Below are 17,745 nucleotides of genomic sequence, written 5' to 3'. Positions count from 1 at the left end.
TATTTTGATTGTCCATTTTAGACGTTACACTATAAGTAATAAGTAACTTTGCAAATACATGTCAACTGAATCTCAAGAGTATCATTTGGGTGTAGGGGTTTGGGTTTAGAAGATTTAATTGACAGTAATTTTTTGAGCAACCATCATAGTAAAGTCTAACCAGACATTGGAAAGAAAGTCTACTTATAATTTACTGACGATAGTTGACCGAAAGTTGTCATTTTTAAAAATCTAAAGTGGACATCAAATAAAAAAAGGGTAGAAAATATCAAAATATTGACCAGATCATTAAGATTAACTAGTACAAAAAAGAAGGTGAAAAAAACAGTCCACAAAACACCTTTCCAGTCTTAGAACATTTTATTGTTTGAACAACCCGTCCCACCCCAACCCCTCAAGTCCCCATTGAGATATATGCCTCCACATCCTCTTCCTGTCCCACAAATACATGGTCACTCAAAAACACAAGTCATTCAATATCATACAGAAACACTTGAAAGGAAACAAATGAACTAACAGAATGCACAGAAAACAAGGACCCGGCTCACCAGCTGTCATGAGTTGAAATTTCCCTTCTCTCGGGACAATGATGAGGGGTTATCAGAGCTGAGGACCGATAGAAGATGCTTGGTGTCTTTGGAATGAGCGTGACACAATCATATAAGTGATGAAATGAGCCTTCTGGAGGGGCGGCTTTGGAAAGGCTTTTAGAGATCATCCACAATTGACTGGAGATGTGTCAGATCTTTTGTTGGCATATTCAGGAAATAGATTTCCAACATTACATTCAACTCTCTCTATTACCTTTAAACTTCGTTAAATCTGGCCAAGCAAACTTTATTCACATACTATTCACAGAACACAAATATACATCTATATGTACACATACTTTCCACTTTAGTGTCCAGGCACTTTCCAAGAAAGTCCAAAAAATAAGTGACGAAATAACTTATAAATAACTATAAAGTCTCAAAGTTGGATTACTTGATTTACACCGTGTCTACACTGGACGCGACCGGTGTGACGCGACACGACAAAAGACATTTGAAAAGCATTACAACCCATCGTAATGTTACATTTTGTCCACACTGGATGCGGCGCGGTGTGACAAACGCATTAAGAACAGGCAGGTTGTCATGTCGCGCTGCGCCTGTCATGTCTGTTGTAGACACGGTGTTAGAAGCTCAACTCCACTCATTTGCTGATGCTGAAATCTGCACTTCTTAGTAAATATGTCATCGCTAAAGTCATGTAGTACTTATCCATTTCTACATGTACTTACATCTAGTAATCCAGCGCTTGTCTGTCGGATCACAAAGTCTCTTTCTGATAACAAACTATATTTTCAGACTCCTTTAAGTAGCAATCTTTGAAACAAGCCATCACTCTGAGTTTACTTGGGCATCTTATATGATATATTTAAAGTAATGAACTCACCGGGATCGAGCCTCTGTGGCTTGCTAACTTGGCATTTTGCTGATATGGCATTTTCACAGTTGGGGTCATAAGTGTTTGTACGTAGATATATTCTCTCACCAGATTTTGTGCTTTGTGGTACTGTAATTTGATGGCGGTGAATACAATTTCAATATCTCTTGGCTCTCAATAGTTCTCCGCTAAACTGTTTTGAAACGGAAAAGACAGACTCATCCATCTTTTGTCAAGCTACGGGAGAAAATAAATCACCAAATCTAAGCTTTCGAATATTGAGATGGAGCAGAAATGAACTGTGAACCTGTAAAATGAAAGGGATGCTTTGAAGAACGTCGAGCCCAGGATTCAGCTGTACACTCAAAGCTTCACAAATATTAAACAAAACCCACTCAAAAACACGAGTCAGTCAGATAAATAGTTACAAGCGAAAAGTAGTAGTAAATTACCAGCGTTGCTTTCAACTTCGTTCTCCTCGATTGACGCGGTCTCGCTCTGTTCTCGCCTTGTAAAAAGACTATTAACCGAGCTCTCGAAACCTTTGAGTGAGTGGATGAAGGTCAGAGTTTAATCCACCGCCAGCTTTAGAATGACATCGCGTCTGCCCCTTGCTAATGTACTTCTTTCGCTTCAAGCACACAGGGCCACTGTTAGCACTTGAGACACACACCTTAAGACTTAAGGGATTTCCAGCGGACATTAAGTATATATACAGGCGAGAGGAAAAAAGACGACAACAAGATAGGAAAGTTGCAGTGTCAATCTCCTCTTGAGAAATATGGCACCATATATGAAGTGTAAACTCCGCCTCCTGATGACACGAGGAACTATCGGGTATCTCCCCATTAAAACGTGTCTGTGGTGAGCACACATGCTCCCTTTAACGCAGTCTCAAGGCCTTGTTTTAAAACACTAAAACAACGTAGTTCGTTACACGATTGAAGAGGCATCGACATCTTTGATAGGCAGTTGATGGAAAGTCGTCTGCTGGTTGATTCGGTGTATCAGTGACGTCCGTGCACATGTGTACTGTATGTGAGCATTTGTGCATGCATGTGTGTGTGTGTGTAGTCCTTCTTCTTTTAAGGGGCACGGTGGTCCCTGGCTCCTTTTAAGGGGGTCACGGTAAAGACAACCGACTCTCAACTCCACTGAGGTGCATATAAAGAGAACTTTTCCAAAGCGATGCTTATTTTTGCTCCTCAGTCCAGTCAGTCAGCCAAAGAGAAACAGGCAGGTGTAAAATAAAGCCGCTGTTTTTAGAAACGGCTCACAGTCGCTGCAAACGGAGGTAAGCCAACCACGCTGCGCCGAGCCAGGCTTTGCAGCTTTTTGCAGAATTGCTCACAGCTCACAGAAAAACAGGCTGAAAATATTTGAGAACTAAAATAAACACAGAGAGCGTTTGGATGTTTGGGGTAAATAAGCAGAAAAATCGACTCTCCGTTTTTTGTCTTATCTCCTTTTTGATCGAAGAAGAGAGAGGGGGAATAAGGTGCAGCTGGAGATTGGGTAAAGGAGTGAGCCTGCCGATGGTACTGCTCCAGCCTGTGAGGTCAGCGAGTGGGGATCTGGGATTCCGCTATCTGATCTCCAAGCAGTCCAAATACTCCAGAACCAGCTCGTAACAGAATCGATACTGCTCCTACATCACACACAGCGAGAAATGACATTATTACAGAGCATTCATTCAGATCCATATCCCTTACATGGCATTTGACTTGATACTTTAGTAGGGCAGAATTTGCATAAATGTGTTTTATAGAGTAAAATGACAGTGATGACTAAATCGTTGAGTGAATGTACTGATATTTCATTAGATGCGTATAGGTGCATATCGCCGCTACGAAATGATGTACAATTATATGCACGTAAAACACAGTAACATGACAATGACCTAGGATTCCCAAACTATTTGTTAATCTCAATTATTGAACTGCATGTCACATCAGCAATAAATCTAACAAAAATAACATTTGACTTGACATTAGATTAAATACATTCCATTAAATGTGTACATTTGTGCATTTGGCTGACGCTTTTATCCATGATTTTTTTCAGTATACGTTCTTAAGTACACAGCAGAGGTGTTCTTGAAAAAACAGTTCCCCAAAAATAAAAGCGCTGTCCTCATTTACTCACCTTCATTTAACTTCTTTGAATTGTTGAACACAAAGTAAGATATTTTGAAGAATGTAGGAAAGCAAAAAGTTCTGGTGCACTTTTGACTACCATTGTCATTTTTCCTACTATGGTAGTCAATGATGGCCAATAGCTGTTTGGCTACAAACATTCGTCCAAATATCTTTGGAAATTTGGAACAACTGGAGGGTGAGTAAATTATGACAGAATTCAGAACTGTTCCTTTAAGTAGGTCCTGTGAAATGTTACTTTCTTTATTATTCTTTAGTAAGGCTTGTCATAAAGACCTGGTAAGATAAAAATAGTACTTATTCTGCATCCTTTTTTTTACAACCACTGCACCTACCAGTGTCTCCACCATGTTGGGCTTAGCGTTACGAAGGGTCTTGACGGCATAGAAGACATCCACCATGTTCTGGTATTCTATCATCTCCATCAGGATGTTACTGGCACAGTACATTCCACTGCGACCCCCGCCGTTCCTACACAAACAGAGAAAACACGGTTTTACACATTTTTCGAACAACAAAAACAGATTTCACTTCTAAACAGAAATTTCCCTCATCCAGTTATTATCAAACCAGCTCGCTCAGGCAGCATACAAAACTCTTCTACAGATCCCAGAGGCCTTGTGCCATGTTTCCGTACGCCTCGACGGCGGCGGCTATACGAGGAAACGCTGAGATAATCAATCGCAGTCAGTGCTTTGGCAGCTCTGGATTTAGCGCTGAGAAAGGCCTGCGCGGTTCTGTATTAAAGCATAATTGATTTCATCTCCATAATCTCTTCCCTCCGCCTGTGGTTGGTAACACTGTGTGACAGCACTGAGTGATGTGCTTCTGCGAAGGGAAGGGAATTCGTGCCTGGGGTTTGAGATGAGACGCCTCTTGGGCAAGAGGGGAGATGAAACCACGGGGGGTAAAGGGATAACGACCATGTTAAGACCTAGACTTGGAATCTCTCAGGCTAGGTTTGGACGAAACTTCCTGTTTAGGAGTGATTTCATTTTAAGACTGCGAAGGAAAGGACGTTCATTTATTATTTTTGGTTTTATTATTTCTTTGCAAAGGTACACTGGAATATATCGCTTTGCATGTCATTATCTCTTATCTGGCACACCGGCAAACAGAGATATGAGTCACGGCAGACGCACTGAAGACGAAGATTAAGGGTGTTGTTCAAGGGCACAATGGCAGCGACTATTTGACTTGTATTAAACAAAAGAAAAGAACCAAAGAAATGTCCTGTTTGGTCTGCGGAGACATTTCAACTTTAGATTTAGAAAGACGAAAAGTCTGATATCAAAGCACCACAGTGGAAAAAGAAACCGTAACCGTGAGAAAGTAAGGTGCACTTTTGTGAGTTAAAAATATTGTGAACTTGTTGACACACACTTGGGTAAATTGTCTGTACTACCTGCGCTCCAGATGAAGAGTGCTGGTGCACCTGCTACACCAAACATATACATCTGTCTCTGTGCAAGCAGAAAATAAATGCTGTTTGCATCACAGCGTGGGGAAATATACATCAAAATATGCTGCAGAGAACACATATGGAACATAAAAAACAATGTGACACGGTCAAAATAGATTCCTTCTACTTTAAAATTTGACCATTTATCTTGCGTGTTTTGCTAATCTTATATTTTTTCTCTGAATACAAGTTTTATCTTCCACTAGTTTGCTTCTGTACAGAAGTAGAGAAAAAGATCTCATTAAATTCATTTGCAAAAGGCAATAAGTGTTGTCTCAACGATTTCAATTAACCCTTGTGTGGAGTTTAAGAACTTACTCAAAACTAAGTGAATCATACTTTTATCAACATTTAGACATAATTTGTTTTAATAAATGTATATAAATTCAATAAGTATATTTATATTAGTAAAAAATTTGAATTTACGGAGAAATTACACATATTTGCCATATCGGCAATTTGGGATTATAAAGTTGTATCTGCTTAGAATGATAAGGTATTATTTAGCAAATTAGCAATTACATTTTCCAGAACAACAAACCGTTAACTTATCATTTGTTTTAAGATAGAAAACTGGTACTGGTGCTGTAGTTGACAAGTATAAAAAAAGTTATACATGTATTGTTTTATATGACATTTATTTGAATATGTTAGGATCATTTTTTAACAAAAAAGTTCACAGAAGTCACAGAATAAGAATATGTGAATAACTAAATTTAGCCAAAAATTTAATAATGGAATTAACCTTATAATTCCAAGCAAGGTGACGATATATGCTGTCTATGTTGCTTGTAATTGGGCTAAAGTAAATGCGCATTATATTAAAGTCAAAACTTGTCTGGTTAAAGTCAAGTTGCTTGATGTAAATGTTTGTGTTTACGCTCTCATGTTGTTACTCACAGGCAGTGAACCACGGTACGACCTTCCCCACATTCCCTCTGCCACTTCTGCACGCTGGACAGCAGGTTGAGGAAGGCCTTCTTGGAGTCAGGCACGTCACGATACGCAGACCAGCGCAGAAACTGGAACTGGCACACGACCAGCTGACCCTCCTGCAACTTCACAGAGACGAGACGGGGAAGAAGAAAAGGTCAGGATCAGTGATGCATCACCAGCCGTGCGTTCGGGCTTGTTTTTATACGTGTACAGTAGAGCACCACCGTTCTTCATGCCGGCGGCTTCGGCAGTGCCAAGTCAGCACTGTTTAGCTTGTGATGAATGAGCCTGCTGGGAAAGATTTCCACTCGGAGTGGGACGGAAAACACAAGCCCCGATACTAGCGTCTGCTTTGGCTTGAAGCGCAGGTGAAATTAATACAGCTCGGAGGTGCTTACCAAAACCGCCTGCAGGGTTGCTGGGAGGAAGTGAATACTGACCACAGCTGAACATCTTTAACAAGTTCGACATGATGATTTTTCAGTCAAAATTTCCTTCCGATTTGTGAACAGATGACAGGGCAACCATGACAAAAAATATGTCAGTTTTATGATGAAGTCTTGCCTATGTTAAAGTGCCAAAAATATCCCTTGACAGAATTTGCAGTTTGGGGAGAACTATTCATCAATGTTCTTGTGCTGCATGTCACTGATAAAAAACTGTAACGGTCAAAATGAAAACAACATTACGCGAATTGCAATGGACCAAAACCTGACCATAAAACCATACAGTAATGCAAAAGAACAAAATATCAACAATAAAGATCTTACATTTGCACAGACACTCAGTGTATTCGCAGCAATTTCCCCACTCAAAACGTTTCAAAAGTGTTTAATGTGCCATAGAAACGCAGCATGTCCAAACATTCAAACACTGTGACACACCCACAAAAATCTCATCTATACAGACGTCTATTCGGCAGAAAGCAGCCGTCAAACCCTTGTACAGCAAAATAGAATAAAAACTAGCCCGTACGCTAATGACAAGAAGCAAATTGAGAGTCATAAAAATGACCTTCGGGGACATGCTCATTAATGTAAAGTTCACATCTACGTGCTCATGAAAGCGTATTCCGGCATCTGTCCTTGTCTGGAAAAGTGCCGCCGTATGAAGTGTCATGTGCTGATGTTGAATGGCTTATTCTATGTTCTCTAATTGCTCTTATAACTTCCCCTGACAAAATATATTGGACTGACAAACCCTATTTATTACACCACTTTATCTCATAGCTTATTAAAGCGTGAGCTGAACCTCACACGTTATAGCGGTCATCAGAGTAAATATAAAGGCTACCGAAAAGACGTTCAAAGCTCCCAATGTTGCATAAAAGTCTACATTTCCATACTTGTAGCATTAAGCTGACCGTTAAAGGGCAGAAAATAATGACAAAGTGTGAAAAATGTATTCTAGCGGAATATCATGAAATCCCTGAGGTGGCTCTCCCAGGAAATTACTGAGTTTTTTTAAAAATAAAACCAGGAGGATAATTTTCCACAGCCGGATAGCCCTTTACCTTACATGCACCTTTGGAGACCCATAGGGATCGAGTCAGTAATTTTTACATGTCAATGTTTCTGTATAGTGTTGTTTTACATAATTGCTCAATTAAAGCAATTTTACAATGTGGGCAAAAATAAAGATAATTAACCGATTCAGTTTCTTAAGACTACATTAAAGATCAACTATAAGAATACTGGGGAGAGATTGCTATTGATGGATACACAGGGGCTGGACAAAATAATATGCACACCCATTGTTTTAGGGGTCAACATTTTTGTGTAGGTTAGTGTGAAACAATCGAACACATTTTATGCGGATAAAAGGATTGAAGGATTGCCAGAAGGTTTGAAGCTTTAAAGGCCAAAGGTTGTCCAACACCTGTCTAACAAAGAGATATCATCGATTTTCCAGGTGATCACATTTTCCAAGCCCTGTAAATATTCAGTACATACTGTACATCGCTACTGCATTGTATGTAATCGTCGCTGTCCTTCCAAAACCTTGGAATTTCAAATTGGTTGCTTTTCAGAAAGTGGAAAAAAGATGAAATGATTAAATACCGTGTTGTCAAAGTTGACGACCACTTTTTATTGGTTAAATATTTCCATATCCCAGAGACAAAATATGGAGGTAGGCAGCGATACATTCTGTAGAATGAAGTATATGTTAACTTTGTCATGATACTCACTCGTGTCACATTTTTGACCCGAAAGAGACGGGTAATGATGTCCTCATCTGCAGACATGGACAGAAACTCCACTTGCATAGGACCGTATTGCTGAAGACCTGGTTCAGGCCAGTACTGCACACAAGGCTGGAGCGAGAGAAAGAAAGATTAATAGACATAAGTGCATTCAGAAGCCATAATTGAGCATTACAAGGTCTTTGTGACCAACTGGCATTTATGTCTGGATGGAGAACATTTTTGAAAGTCAACTGTCTTTTAAAAAGGTGATCGAGTCTGTTCTCTAGATGAAGAGTGTAAATAAACATCTAGGTGGGGTTTAGGGAACTAATTATATAAGACTAACACTGTGTCTGATCAAGTATAACCCTGCCTAGAATGATATAAAATGTAATTGTTTTAATGGGAATTTTATTAACTTTAATGGAAACTATAATGGTGTATTCTGGTATGTGATGGATAAACCCCTTTTGGAAAAATCCCTTAAAGACAAAACATTATTTAGTAATAGTTTGAATGGAAAAAGCTAATAGTATTTTAATTGAAACAAGTAGAATTTCTGTGATGGTGTCTAGTGGGTTTCTATCGTTTTTCTTATACCAGGTAAAACAGATAAACAAAAACAACGAACTCTCACTATCAACTTTTCTACACTACTTAAGAATCCAAAACGTCAAATCAATATTTGTGTTCCTTTATGACATTCGAAAAAACTGTGAGAAACACTGTACTGAACTGAGCCGGAAATAAACCGGCAGAGACACAGCTAGAAAGTGGAAGAACATTAATGGCAGCACTGCGAGCGAGGTGATAAATATTAATACTTATGGGCCGCGGAGAGCAATCAAGCGAATGAAGAAGAGAGCGAAAGAGAAAATGACAGAACGAGAGAGACGTTAATCCACCGCAGAGAGAAAAATGAACCGAGGGACTGCCAGAGTGACACTGAGTAACCGGCGACACGTTAACACACGTCAGGCTTTTCAAAGAGAGCCTCGATGAAGGAGAGAGCTGGAATGCCACTCGGTAACTCAAAAGAAATCCATATGTAAATGAGACTTGACTATAGGCTTATGAATACAGAACATTTTGTAGGGAGATTAAGAGAAGCGGGGGGACAAAATAGCTTAAACGACTTCAAAGGACATGCAGTACTGATAAAAGCTGCTTTTTAGAAGCAAAAACCCACTAAAATTACAAAGCCGAGGTGTTTAGATGCTATGCAGACGCTTACCCAGGCTGAGTTGGACTGGTTGACCTGATTCAGCATGACCACAGAGGTGCAGCCATAGTCAAACACCAGTCTCCAGAAGTCAGAGGTCGTGCCGGGCAGCGGGTGGGGGGTCACTATGAAGGCAGCGGGTCGGTGGAAACTGTCCATCAGCGCAGCATTGATGTAGTTGTTGCTCTCGCCCTCTGTGGTCACCAAGAACGCCAAGGCTCGGTCCGGTGGGAGGACATCCATGCTGCGATTCTTCTCCCGGTTTCGTGGTAAAAGGGCAATGCTGCACTCCTCGACGTCCAGGTGAGGTGTCACAGAGTTTAGCGTCTGAGGGGAAAAGATGGTCTGAATAAAACACCGACATTGAGAACTTTATGCCAAAATAGTTGACAGTGTGGAAACTGTTTTGGCCTCATTTTGGAATGCCACACCCAAACCTGCACAAAAGAAGCCTTGCCTTACATATTTTCTTTCTGAATGTTCATTTTGTTTGTAAGTAAAGGCAGCAGGTTGAAGCAAAAAGTGGAAGTGAACACATTTAACTCTGTGATCATTTCCATTTTGCACAAACAATATCTGGTGACCTCAGATGTGGCTTAAATTTGACAGCAGCGTTTGGGGGTCAGTTTTTCAATGCATTTAATTTTCAAAAGCATTCAATGCTACTTGTCCATGCGGTTACTGCTATTACAATCTCATACATAAAAACATGTTCTATGAATGCAGAAATATCCCTAGCAAACATGTAATGAAAGCTTAAAGACATTTGCTATTCTCTAGTAGTTCATCTACTAAAAAAATCAATCTCCCCAAATCTAGAAACAAGATGATGTCATCATAAACACCACATACACACGTGTGCAGACACAAATATCACCTAATAGCCACGCTTCTATTTCTAAGCCTCAGCGAGAAATCGTTTGTAATGAATTACAATTCAGCGGGAACGTGAAGTCAGAAAAATCCGATGTGGAGGTAAGTGAGGGAGGCTGCGGATAGTTCAGACTGTGAATCAATAAAGGAATTCTCTGCAACACATGCGGAGTCGTCCATCTTTTATTAAATAATGTTCACCGGCCTTTTACTCCTTGCGGAACCGACTGTACAGACTACAGAATGCACGGGCTGCTCCCAACAGACAACCTAACTGTTGTCCCTATATACATTTCATTCTTTATGTTTGGCAGTCTGATACAACAACATTGTTTAAGATTCTGGAAAAACTACTTTAAAACTTGTGATTTAAAGCATTTAACTAAAGCACCGATAATAACAAATCTCCTTAGATCAGTGTAGTTAACTGGAGTTAATCCAAAAACAAAGTTCTTTCATCATTTATTCACCCTTGTGTCAATCAAAACCTGAATATGAATCTTTCTTCTGAGGAACAGAAAATAAGATCTTTTGAGAAATGTCTCTGTGGTTTCATGTCCATACAATGGAAGTCATTGGAGGCCAATGTTGTACCAACACACTTTTAAATATATTCTTTTTTTGTTCTGCAGTCATACAGGTTTGGAATGACATGGTGAGTAAATTACTAAATAATTGAAACTGAGTTTTTGGAAGAACTTTCTATTACATTGTTTGGTAACCTTCTGTTAAAGTGTATGACTCGTCGTACTCCAGACATCCGTTGGCGAGTTCCACTGTCTGGAGTCGAAAACATTGTTCAAACGTCCTCTGAATGTCTAGCCATATAGAAAGGCTCTGTTGCATACATTTATTTCAAGGTTCTGATCATTAATCTATGGAAAAGCACTTGTGTCTCTGTCTCACTGTACGCAGTTCAGTGTCATGTTTGACTGCTGCTGTCAACCTTGTTTAGCTCCATTGAGTAGCTTGAGCTTTGAATAATAGCGTTGTCTGACTTTGCTTGTTCTCTCTTCGCTCAGACTGCTTAAAGCCGTGCCTTGACTTTGCAGAAGAGAGAGACTGCGAGATCATTATGAAAATTAAAGATTCTAACAGAATGGTTTTGCTTTATGGAGCTCATTTCTTGAAACAGAAGTTTACAGAAAATAGCTTTTTATTTAAATTGGTCATATCTTTTTGATCTTGCGAAATAAACGCGTTCGATTTTCTGTGTAAACAACTCCTGCTAAACTTTATTCTAACCAAACAGATAGATAAAGTCAAGTATGGTCTACGTTTAGAGCATTGTGAGCATGAAGCAGTGTCTGCCAAATACATGATGAAAATTGTGATGTAAAATATCTTTTGAAAAGGTAATAAAACAAACACGCACCTTACAGAGGTACACATTAGAAAATATTATGATACCAACAAAAACAACTGCACACTCACTACATTTGTTTTATTACAGACATTTCGGGAAACACATTGACAAAAGCTGTTTGACAAAATATAAGTGAGTGTGCAGTTTCCCCCCCCCAGTAACAGTGAAAGAAACAAAGAAACAGCAAATCCTGTTATTCCTAAATTGTACAAAATTACTATTTTTTGGACAAAACAAAGAAATCCAAGTTTCACAAAAGAGCAAATTTGTATTTGAACCCCAAACCAAACCTGCAGCCTGAGATTAAGTTCTTACACCCCTTATTTACCAGCAAAACTACGTTTTCAGCGACAAGCTATTTGTCTGTTTAAGCAAAATGAGAAACTGCTGCATGACATGAGCCAATCACAGCTGATCAGGAACATGGATAGCGTTTAACAAATCGTGCGTTAAAGGCACATCAACCGAGTTTAAAAGTCAAAGATTAAAATACTTTAGACGCATAACCATATAATCAAATTGAAATACTACATTTAGTGTAGAAGCAATTCAAGCAAGTAAAGTCAAAGACCTGGAACTCCTCTCTGAGCTGTGAAGAGTTGCTCTGAGAATCCACCCTCAGCATCTCTTTGTATGCTAGAGCGAACTCATTCACTGGGATGGCCGTCTCTCCGCACAGACACGCCTCCAGGATCGCATCATGAATGAATATATACTGCTCCTACAAAGACAAAACATATTTCCCCAGAATAAACACGGCAGCATGATGCTTGGAAATGCAGCATTTTGGTGAAACATTTTAATATATGAAAAAGGGGACCTTAGTGAATATCAAGATGTACATAAATCGTTGAATCGGAGTAATAAATCACATCAAATGGAAAGGATGAACAATACACGGAAATTGTTCAAACGTATTAACTCTCATGCAGATTCAGTTTAAATGAGATGCTATTAACAACTGTCCTACTGAGAAAGAGAAGCATGGCTAGTCTGAAAACGTCTTTTTTAATAAATAAATGATTGTGATATTCAAGACGTTTCTTTATGTGACCATAAACAATACGTTATATATAATATTTACAGAGAAAAATTTTAAAAGACCATCAGTTTTTCTGATCTTAAAATGTACTACAGTATTTATAGTTATGTGTTTAGATAAAATTGTAATTCTTGTTTCATTCTGTGAACTATTACCAATATTTCTCCCAGAATTTTATTAAAAATATTGTTTCCATTTGCATTTATTTGCAGAAAATGAAATGGAGAAACAGGTCAAAATAATGATATAATAATAAATAATAATAAAAGATGCTCTGTATTTCTTCAGACTGCAAAGAAAACAAGTTCATATTCACTTTTAAGCAATACAACAGTAATATTTACACATGTATTTTAGGAAAAGTTCAACAATAATTTTTTCACGTAATAACCTTAATTTTATCGTTATTCTGTCAGTCTTTTACATTGCTGTTTACATTGACTTTGTCACTCCTGAGGTTTGATTTTGTTGAAATTCAACAGAAACTAGACTGGAATATACACAGTAAATCAATAAATAATGCAAAATATTTGGAATTGTCTCTTAATTTTTCCCGCGGCTGAATTTATCACACAGCCCTGCTAGACAAAGCATTACAAATCATAACAGGATCAAGGACAACATAGATTTTGTGGGAGATAATATAGATTACAGAGAATCTAGAGACCAGCAGCACAACTTGTTTAACCTTCATGTTTCAATGTAAACATAACACGTCACGTTGCAGACTGCACTATGTGATCAGGTACACGTCGCTTTAAATAAACAAACACTTGCGGGCTGGATTTAATTAAAGCATCCAGTAAATAATTACTGTTATAAACAGTCAAACGACCAAGGGATTTACATAATAAAGTTTGGTGATGCAAATTGCACTACATCTAAGCGAAAGCACATGCCTGCGAAGAACAGACAGATGCAACCAAGAAGAATATTTGCATTCGTTCACGCCTATCAACATAACGTTTTCCCTGCATTCAGAGGCTAAACCCCTTGAATATTCATAGCTACTCCTACGACGCAAATTCAAAGTGTCATTTCATATGTCTCCTGTCATTTCAGGACACATGGAATTATGGGAAACTGTGGGTCCGCACCTCAGTCTGGATCATGTTGATTCGGCGAGAGCAGAGGGTCTTCACGCAGTTGTAGATGTCCACAACACCCTCGCATTCTGCCATGTCCAACATCACGTCCAGCACGATATAGCAGCCGGTCCTGCCTGCCCCCACACTGAAATAATGAAAAAGATTAAGTCATCATATCATCACTTCTCCATTAAAGGGACAGTTCACGCTCACGCATTCTTTTGTGTTCTGCGAATGAAATTCAAACAGGATTGAAATGACAAAAAATGTAAGTTCATAATGACAAACTATCATTTGAGTGTTCTGTGAGACTGATGTCTTACTGTGATGCTGTTTTATAAAACAACGAACAAGCAGAATGTGACACACAGTACAAAGTGCATATCAAACCATGCTACGCCGTATAAGGAGCTCTGTACCTGCAGTGGACCACCACCGGCCCTGCATCAGGCGGGGTGGAGGCTTTGACCCGGCGAATAAAGGCTAACAGACCCGTAGCGTGGTACGGGACTCCGTGTTCAGGCCACGACGTAAAGTGAAACTGGCACACTTCGTGTTTGGCGGAGTAGCCTCTCTGAAAGACAAATGAACTCCACTGTTTCAACACAAATCAATTTCTCGCGGTATTATAGTAGGTAGCAAATGTTCAGAGTAAATCAAAACAGTTTAACTGGTCCGCTGGAAAACTCGGTCAGAAAGGAGCATTATTGTTTAGTACAATGTCTAACATCTGGGATTCTTTAAAGCAGTAGTTCAGCCAAAAACATCAATGATTTCATAATTGACTCGCCCTCTTGTCATTTCAAACCTGTATGACTTTCTTTCTTCTGCAGAAGACAAAAGAAGATATTTTGAAGAATGTTGGTAACCAAAATCGGTCGGTTCCCATTGACTTCTATTGGATGGACACTAAACCAATGCAAGTCAATCAGGACCAAGGGTTTTCTGTTTCCAACATTCTTCAAAGTATCTTCTTTGCATGTGTTTTAAGAAAGCCATACAAGAGGGTGAAAAAAACTATGACAGAATTTTAATTTTTGGGTGAACTATACCATTAATGATGAAAATGAAAAGATAAGATAGGAAATGATGGGAGGGAAGGAACGAAAAACATCAGCTGTGTTCCAATTGCTCACCTGTGTGAAAACACACAATGCTGCTTAATGCGGTCCTGCCATCTCACACACACACACACACAAACACGTGCACACCATTTCACCCACAGCCCCTGCGTTTGATTGACAGTGCCGCAAACCTCACATCAAAGGATGTTGACAGAGCTGCGCCTCCACAGGGCAGGAGAGGAGGATAAGGGGGAGGTTAAATTGAGCTAATTTCAGTAAACGTACCCACATTTAGCCCTTACATCGTGCTATTGTATCACAGGGGGGGGGGGGGGAGTGAGAGAGAGAGAGAGAGAGAGAGAGAGAGAGAGAGAGAGAGAGAGAGAGAGAGAGAGAGAGAGAGAGAGAGAAAGAGATGCGTTAGTTAAAGCGTTCGGAGATGAGGCACTTCTAATCCTCGAAGAGACAGCTCGATGGGCCTCCGATTGGATGCACTTCTCTCCATTTCATTTAAAGGGCTGTCACTCCAAATTCTCACATAACACACATACACAGGTCTTTCACCCTTATCTGTTAGCATTCTAGCAAAGAGCCAAGCAGGGACAGGTTTTAGCATACCAATGCACGTGTATATATAAAGGTGCATCTCAATTAATTACAATATCGTGAAAAAGGTCAATATTTTTTGTAAATCGTTTCAGAAAGTAAAACCAATATATACGAAATATTTCAAGCCTTTATTTCTTTAAATGTTGATGATTAAGGCTTACAGATAATGAAAACCCAAAATTCAGTGTCTCAGACTATTCAAGATCAATAAAAAAAGGATGTTTTAAACAGAAATGTCAGGCTTCTGAAAATATGTCTATTTCTATGCACTCAATACTCTGTTGGGTCTCCTTTTGAATGATTTACTGTTTTCTGAAGTCCACAGTCAACACAGCCATCTACCAGGAAATTTTAGAGCACTTCATGCTTCCTTCTGCTGACAAGCTTTATGGAGATGCTGATTTCAGTTTCCAGCAGGAGTTGGCACCTGGCCACAGTGCAAAAGGTACCAAAAGCTGGTTCAATGACCATGGTGTTCCTGTGCTTGATTGGCCAGCAAACCCTCCTGACCTGAACCAAGAGGAAGATGAGAGACACTTGCACCCAACAATGCAGATGACATGAAGGCCCCTATCAAAGAAACCTGGGTTTCCATTACACCTTCCATTACTTATTGCAGTGCCACAGGCTGTTGGCCTCCATGCCACGCGGCATTGATGCAGTAATTCATACAAAAGGAGGCCCAACCTAGTATCGAGTTCATAGAAATAAACATAATTTTCAGAAGCCTGACATTTCTGTTTAAAATATCTTTTTTTTAGATCTTACGTAATATTCTCACTGAATTTATGGTTTACATTATCTGTAAGCCATAATCATTAAAATTGACTTGAAAAAGAATGAAAACGTGTAGCACAAATTCATAAATGAAATTGTGGAGTCGTGCCAGTCCGGCTTAGTGGGCAGCACAATGTGCTTTGTTTGACACAACCAGCTTTGATGCTGATGCAGGAGACAGGTTTGAATCTTGTTATATCATTTCCAATCCTGTTTCTTGTTTGTTTCCCCATTATTTCCTCTCTGATCTCGACTCTCACTATCAATTAAAAGGAAAAGGCCAAAAAGAACATATTGAAATGTTTTGCACGGAGAGTCAGAGTCTCGTACCCGCTCCAGGGCAAATGTTCGCACTGTGTACTCCGCCAGAGTTTCCGTCTTAAGCAGCGTGATCTTAATGTCTCCGTACATCTCGGACTCATCTGGCCAATACTTACAACATTTCACCTGAAAAAAGACAAAAGAAAACAAAGTTCAGGAAAGAAAACAATTAGTGTAACAATATTAGAGGCGGGCGATATATGGAATATTCATGATGATTTGGCAGGTGATACAGTACATTTAATAATCATCTTAGTATTTATAATGTTGGTTTGTGTGTCATTTTAAGAGGATCTATTGACAGAAATGCAACATAATATACATAATGTTTTCAGAGCTGTATAAAGACCTTAAATAATGAAGCGTTAAGTTTTAATTACCTTGGAATGAGCTATTTCTATATACATACACCGCGGGTCCCCTACATGGAATTCACCATGTTGTTTCTACAGAAGCCCTAAACGGACAAACTGCTCTATAGAGTGCGTTTCGTAAGACATAATCTCTTTCTGCGAGAATGTGACGACATCTTAGCCTCGTGTCAGCCACCGTAGTGCCTTAAAAGGGAGGGGTGGAGTGAGCCGTTGGTTCTAAATGAAACACTCTTTTTTTACAAAGTCTACTAATGAAAAGCTTTACAGCAACCAACTCCATAAAACCAATAAACTGAAAGAACTTCCTGCTTGTGTACAGTATACGACTTTATTTTTGTAAGGCTATAACAGTTAGACAAACTGTTAGATTTGCTGTCGGACACAAGCCATCATCCATTTATCCCTGTGGTTCGCAGCTTTTATCATAAAAAGGGAAAGCGTATTTTTCATAATAGAGCCCCAATTTCATAACAGGGTAGGGACGGGATGTTAAGAGGGACTCTTGTTGGCAGCAGACGCCGTTCTCCATAGCACTGAAAGGTCCATGTCGGTGTGGAGAGGAAAATGAAAGAGGAAATTATGTTAGAGGAAGAAAAAAGACGGTTTAAAGCGCTGTACCAGGTGGGCCACGAGGCAAGAGAGCATAACGCATAACACAAGTGTTTGAATTCTGAAAGAACTACAGACATTACAGACACTTCAAATCCTCTTTTCAGTTGACATCAATACAGACGTACTTATATGACAAGTGCATGACAGGTGTATTGTATTGCACAACCCTTAGAAAATGTATTGTGGTGGTTCAATGGAACAATATTAGGAGCAAATGGTAGGACAAGAGT

At 39.3% G+C, this 17,745-nt stretch overlaps 1 protein-coding gene across 1 annotated transcript in view; it reads right to left on the bottom strand.

The window, feature by feature from the left end:
* Nucleotides 1-344: 344 nt before the first annotated feature.
* Nucleotides 345-17,745, bottom strand: part of ptprub (protein tyrosine phosphatase receptor type Ub) — a 171,825-nt gene continuing 154,424 nt past the window's right edge. Inside the window, exons 21-29 of the mRNA XM_079470498.1 lie at nucleotides 16,539-16,655; nucleotides 14,178-14,332; nucleotides 13,768-13,903; nucleotides 12,200-12,349; nucleotides 9,402-9,716; nucleotides 8,171-8,296; nucleotides 5,947-6,104; nucleotides 3,920-4,055; nucleotides 345-3,076 (exon numbers count right to left, since the gene is read on the bottom strand). Of these exons, the coding sequence (XP_079326624.1) occupies nucleotides 3,014-3,076; nucleotides 3,920-4,055; nucleotides 5,947-6,104; nucleotides 8,171-8,296; nucleotides 9,402-9,716; nucleotides 12,200-12,349; nucleotides 13,768-13,903; nucleotides 14,178-14,332; nucleotides 16,539-16,655 (1,356 nt within the window). The 3' untranslated portion in view covers nucleotides 345-3,013. The remainder of the gene's footprint in view (nucleotides 3,077-3,919; nucleotides 4,056-5,946; nucleotides 6,105-8,170; nucleotides 8,297-9,401; nucleotides 9,717-12,199; nucleotides 12,350-13,767; nucleotides 13,904-14,177; nucleotides 14,333-16,538; nucleotides 16,656-17,745) is intronic.

This window comes from Barbatula barbatula, assembly GCF_947034865.1.
Source record: "Barbatula barbatula genome assembly, chromosome: 12".
In the NCBI taxonomy this organism is placed as follows: Eukaryota; Metazoa; Chordata; class Actinopteri; order Cypriniformes; family Nemacheilidae; genus Barbatula; species Barbatula barbatula.
The sequence above is the reverse complement of the archived record's forward strand: the minus strand, read 5'-3'. Positions and strand labels throughout refer to the sequence as shown.